General features: G+C 39.0%; 1 protein-coding gene across 1 annotated transcript; it reads right to left on the bottom strand.

Moving 5' to 3' along the window:
- Positions 1–5,079: 5,079 nt before the first annotated feature.
- LOC124897793 lies at positions 5,080–5,658 on the bottom strand. The gene is made up of 2 exons (XM_047411214.1): positions 5,498–5,658; positions 5,080–5,410 (listed from the first exon to the last, which is right to left on the bottom strand). The coding sequence occupies exons 1-2, from the start codon at positions 5,656–5,658 to the stop codon at positions 5,080–5,082; spliced, it is 492 nt and encodes a 163-aa protein (XP_047267170.1).
- Positions 5,659–5,873: the final 215 nt, after the last annotated feature.

The following is a 5,873-nucleotide window of genomic DNA, read 5'->3' as shown; positions in this document are numbered from 1 at the left end:
ACAATAAGAAAAATAAAAAGATGTTAATAGTGTAACATTTGCAAACACCCAGACACAAAGAGACTTTTCGTAATTCCAAGCAATAAGATGAGGAATACAAAATCATTTTGGGGGCTGGTTGAGTCCTACATGGAGTAACGGATAGAAGAAACAGATAATACAAGATAACAGGTCCCATTTAGTATTTTTTTCCATGAAAATAAGATGTGCTATTTTAAGATTCATTTTGTTTTTGGACAAGAATCTAAGATTTTTATTAATTAGGACTGTCAGGGAATACAAAAAACTACATCCATCACCACTTCTTCCAAAGATTACTATGGTTGGTATCTCAATGGATGAGGCTGGGCAGCTGAGCAAAGCACTCTGAAGAAGACAATGAAGGGGAGGGATCCTTTATTTGTAGCTAACGTTGGTGAAATTTGTCTTTCTATTCCTTATATCTTAAACTTTCTATGCATGGTTTGTGATTTTCTGGCTAAATTGGGGATGAGGTTGAGGATTGACAACTCCATAGTAGTTTAAGAAAGAGCATAGAAACTTCTTATAAGAACTGAAAGCTTGTAAGGATAGAGGTTGCAGATGAACTTACACTGAAGCAGTCTACAGCGTATTGATTTTTTCCCCACCCCATCATAGGAGGATCAATAGCATTCTTCATTACCCTCGAGCGTAACTCAAACTTTAAAACCAACAGTTGATAGTGAAGATGCCCATCCACTCAAGCAAACTTCACTTCTCAATTGAATTCAAGATCACATTTTGGGCGCAGAAATGAGATCACTAGTCACTTTCTGTTGCCAATTAATTAAACTAGTTGTCAACTACATACTAATTAAACTAATTATTGAATCAATTATATTATAGTGTAGCTGGTAATACATTAATTATATACGAATAAAAATTGTAGAATCGATTATACTCCAACTATACTACAGCTTACTGTCTCAATCACACCTTGTTTGTTTTCTATAGATTTTGAGAGGCAGGAGTAGTTAAAAATAGATCCTAATTCAGACACATGAATAAGCATTTAGGCAACCACCACAAACAGCAGGTAGATTAAATTAAATAAAAGGACACAAAAATAAAGCTAGCAATTCCATTTCAAAGACTGAACCTTTCTTGATAATACTTCCTCTTGAAAATAAAAATTACAAAGAAATAGATTTAAACTTGAGTAAGAAAACTAAAAGGGTTTACAACTTGGATTAGTGAAAAAGGGTGGTAGCTAGCATAAAAGGGGGATTTGGAGAAGATCAGCCAGTATAGATGTGAACATGGACAACAATTTGGTCGTGAATATCTAAACTGATTGTTCCTAGTTTATGAACTCTTTCTTGACTTGAATTATTGACATGTCCCAATACTATAGTACATGTAGATTGAAATAATTGGCTCAAAGCCATTTCTTAGTTGTTACTACTAAGAAAATTTTTTGAAAACTCAATTTGAGCTTAGATTATAAAATGATCAAGATTGAGGATATATATATATATATATATATATATATATATATATATATATATATAGACCCATGCAGCTAACTCCAGTCCAGTTCTAGCAAATTGAAGAGTTTGCATCCCAGTTCAAAGGGTGAGAATGAGGCAACTGGTTAACAAAATCCAACAATGCTTGCTTATCATTTTTAGGAAGAGCATCAGTGCCTTCTAACAACAGAAACAACCCTACCAAGAAGCACAAAGAAAAAATCCCCCACCATTCCATTATAAAAAACCTAAAGCTCAAAACTTTAGAAATTTCAAACACTCTGAATGCCCCCAACCCCTCAAAAACTTAGTTTTTGTAGTCACATAAGAAGAAGAAAAGAGCATGAAGAATCTTAAAGTTCAAAATGTTTCAACTATTTCAATGACTCTAAAACACCCTCAACCCACAAAAGGAAATTTAAAGCTCAAAACTTTAATTCAAAATACTTCAAAAACTTATCTTTTATAATCACACAAGAACAAGAAAGAGAATTAATATTTCCTATAATAACTGCTACAGTTTACAGCAGTAGTCACTAGTCAAACACAAAATATCTCACACATATACACAAAAACAAAAATAGTCACACACTTATACATAGAAACAGTAAATCTGTAAACAAAATCCAAATTTCAACTGCCCAAAATCTAAATACACACATACTAAACATTAGCACCAACAAAATATATGCAATGTAGAGCCCATAACAAAGATATGTAGTTTAGATATATAGACTAAGCAAAGGTAGCGACACTAACCTTGACTGTTTCTCTCTGTAGCTGCTAATGTAGAGGTAGATTCTCTTGGCTAAGGAATGGACAATACCACTAGTATATTAGGATCAATTACATCTGCAATAACTTCTTGTTGAATGGTTCTCTTTCAGAATTATAAGAAGTTAAAAGAGTACAATGACAATACAAATGTGTTTAGGAGTACTTAATCATCAAAATATGAACAAAATATAATACGTGTTTCATATATGTAGTTAAAGAAAAATTGAGATGCTTACTCGTAAAGTAAGGATCAGAGATTAACCTTCTCCAAGATTTAGAAAAGTATTTGAATCATACAAGAGACCGCACAGGTAACCTAATGTAGATGTGGACAATAATTTTTTCTGGAAAGTGAATCATGGCCTAGATAGTATTGAACAATAACAAGATACAACAACAACAACAAAAAACCTAGTGTATTTCCACTAAGTGGGGTTTGGGGAGGGTAGAATGTACGCAGTCCATACCGCTACCTCCAGAGAAGTAGAGAGGCTATTTTCGATAGACCCCCGACTCAAGATAGAGAAAATTAGACCAACGCATAGTTAAATAAGAAGTAAGATGGATGGCATAACATGTAAAGGAATAAGACACAATAAAAATTGAACTCAGAGCAATAAGAAATAAAATAAATAAGCACAATAGGAAAAAGAGACCCAAGCCCCCCTGATTGGGCTACTATCTCTGGACTCAATCCTAAGGTTACTAGCCTGAATCAACCTGAGCTCTTCTAACTACTTACTAAAACCACACACACAACCTAGCCTTCTACCTTTATCCGCGACCTCCACACCTTCCTATCTAGGGTCATGTCCTCAGTAAGCAGAAGCTGCTCTATATCATGTCTAATTATTTCTCTCCAGTACTTCTTCGGGCTACCTCTCCTTCTCCTGAAGCCATCTAACACTAACCTCTCACACCTATGAACTGGGGCATCCATGCCCCTCCTCATCACATGTCCAAACTATCTCAACCTTCATTCGTGCATCTTATCCTCCAACGAAGCCACTCCCATCTTCTCCCAAACAGTTTCATTCCTGACTCTATCCCCTATGGTAAGTCCACACATCCAAAGCAACATTCTCATTTCTGCTACCTTTATTTTTTGAATGTGGGAGTTCTTGACTGGCCAACACTCTGTTCTATATAGCATAGCAGGACGAACTGCCACTCTGTAGAATTTACCTTTAAGCTTTAGTGGTACCTTCTTGTCACACAATACTCCCGAGGCGAGCCTCCATTTTATCCAACCTGCTCCAATACGGTTAGAGACATCCTCATCAATCTCGCTATTCCCCTGAATCATAGACCTAAGATACTTAAAACTATCCCTTTTTCGGACATCCTGGGAATCAAACCTCACCACCACATCGTCCTCCTGCCTCACTTCACTAAACTTGCATTCCATATACTCCGTCTTGGGCCTACTCAACCTGAAACCTCTAATTTTTCATTCACACCTATCCACGTCACATCAATCAGTACTACATCATCAGCAAATAACATACTCCACGACACCTCTCCTTGAATACTCCGTGTCAACTCATCTATCACCAACGTAAATAAGAATAGACTAAGAGTTGAACCCTGGTGCAACCCTGTCTTGACCAAAAATTGCTCTGAGTCCCCTCCCGCCGTTCTCGCCCGAGTCTTCCCTCCATCTTACATGTCCTTAATAGCTTTGATGATCTCCACTGGGACCCCTTTGGCCTTTAAACATCTCCATAGAACCTCCCTCAAAACTTTATCATAAGCCTTCTCTAATTCGATGAACACCATATGTAAATCCTTCTTCCTTTCCCTATACTGCTCCACCAATCTCCTCACCAAGTGGATTGCTTCTGTCGTTGAGCGACCAGGCATAAAACCAAACTGATTCTCTGTAATGGACATGATCCTTCTCAATCTCAGCTCAACTAACCTCTTCCAAATCTTCATAGTATGACTCAACAGCTTGATACCTCTATAGTTAGTGCAACTCTAGATGTCTCCTTTATTTTTATATAATGGAATCATCCTACTCTACCTCCAAGACTCCAACATCCCTGCCATCTTGAAAATGCCATTAAATAAATCAGTCAGCCACCTTAAACCAACCCTACCTATAAACTTCCAAAAATCTATTGAAATCTCATTAGGTCCCGTCGCCCTTCCCCTTTGCATTCTACAAATAGCTTTTCTGACCTCCTCAAACCTAAAACATCTATAATAACTGAAATCACGTCTCTCCTCCGAGTATTCCAGCTTGCCTAACTCTATGCCTCTATCCTCCTCCTCGTTCAAAAGACTATGGAAATACTTTTGCCATCTCTTCTTAATGTAGACATCCTCCACCAAAATTGTACCATTCTTCCCTTTAATGTACTTCACTTGGTCGAAGTCCTAACCCTTCCTCTCCCTAGCCTTAGCAAGCCTATACAACTTTTTTTCCTTTCATATCTAACCCCGCATACAAGCTCTCAAACATTGCAGCCTTAGCTGCCGTAACTGTAAGCTTAGCCTTCTTTCTTGCAACTTTATAGGCCTCCCTATTTGCTCGCTTCTCCTCATATCATTACTCTCAATCAACTTAACATACGCTCCCTTCTTAGTCTCTACCTTCTTCTTAACTTCTTCATTCCACTACTAGTCCCCTTATGTCATCCTGCCCAACCCCTCAAAATACCCAAAACTTCTCTGGCAGCCTCCGTGATGCAATTGGCAACTCTATCCCACATAGTCTCCAGTCCCCCTGCATTCCCATACCCCCAAACCTGTCAATTTATCCTCAATCTCTAATGTATTGCCCGGCATCAAGCCACCCCACCTAATTCTAGGCCGACCCTCTCCGGCCCTCCTCTTCTTGCCCTTCTTGATAGTCAAGTCCATCACCAGAAGCCTGTGCTGGGTTGAAAGATGCCCACTCGGTGACTTTACTGTCCTTACAAAGAGCCCTATCCCCCTTCTTAAGCACTAGAAAGTCGATCTGAGTCTTGGCTATCACGCTTCGAAAGGTAATTAGGTGATCCTCCTTCTTCGGGAAGCTCAAATTCACCACTACCAACCCAAAGGCCCTTGCAAAATCCAATAGAGCAGTTCCCTGATCAGTTCTATCACCAAATCCAAAACCTCCATGCACATAGTCAAAAGCTCCAGGCAAAACCCTAATGTGCCCATTGAAGTCCCCCGCTATGACAATCTTCTCCGAACTAGGCACGCTTCTCACCACCTCATCCAATGTATCCCAAAACCTCACTTTCTCCTCTTCAGCTAAGCCCATCTGTGGTGCACAAACACAATACATGTGCAGTGAAAACCCCCTAATGACCAGCTTAATCATTATTATCCTATCACTAACCCTTTTAACCCCCACCACCTGCTCTCTAAGCTCCTCATCCACTAAGATCCCCATTCCATTTCGACGTCTGTCGTACCCAGAGTACCACAACTTATGCCCATCCACATCCCTAGCCTTAGACCTTACTCACTTAGTCTCCTGCACACACGCAATATTGATCTTCCTCCTCTTAAGAACCTTGACCAGCTCTATGGACTTACCCTGAAGGGTTCCTATATTCCACGACCCTACCCGAAACCTATCAATTCTCGCCTCTCACCTACCTCTAC

Source organism: Capsicum annuum, chromosome 1 (assembly GCF_002878395.1).
Source record: "Capsicum annuum cultivar UCD-10X-F1 chromosome 1, UCD10Xv1.1, whole genome shotgun sequence".
NCBI lineage: Eukaryota > Viridiplantae > Streptophyta > Magnoliopsida > Solanales > Solanaceae > Capsicum > Capsicum annuum.
This window is presented reverse-complemented; position numbering and strand designations above follow the sequence as displayed.

Bases quoted from the DNA above. Each gene is read 5' to 3' on its own strand.
- LOC124897793 (XM_047411214.1), bottom strand. From the start codon at position 5,658: ATGGGGATCTTAGTGGATGAGGAGCTTAGAGAGCAGGTGGTGGGGGTT. The intron at 5,411-5,497 runs GTTTTGGGATAC...TGGGCACATTAG, and splicing joins GCTGAAGAGGAGAAAGTGAG to GGTTTTGCCTGGAGCTTTTG.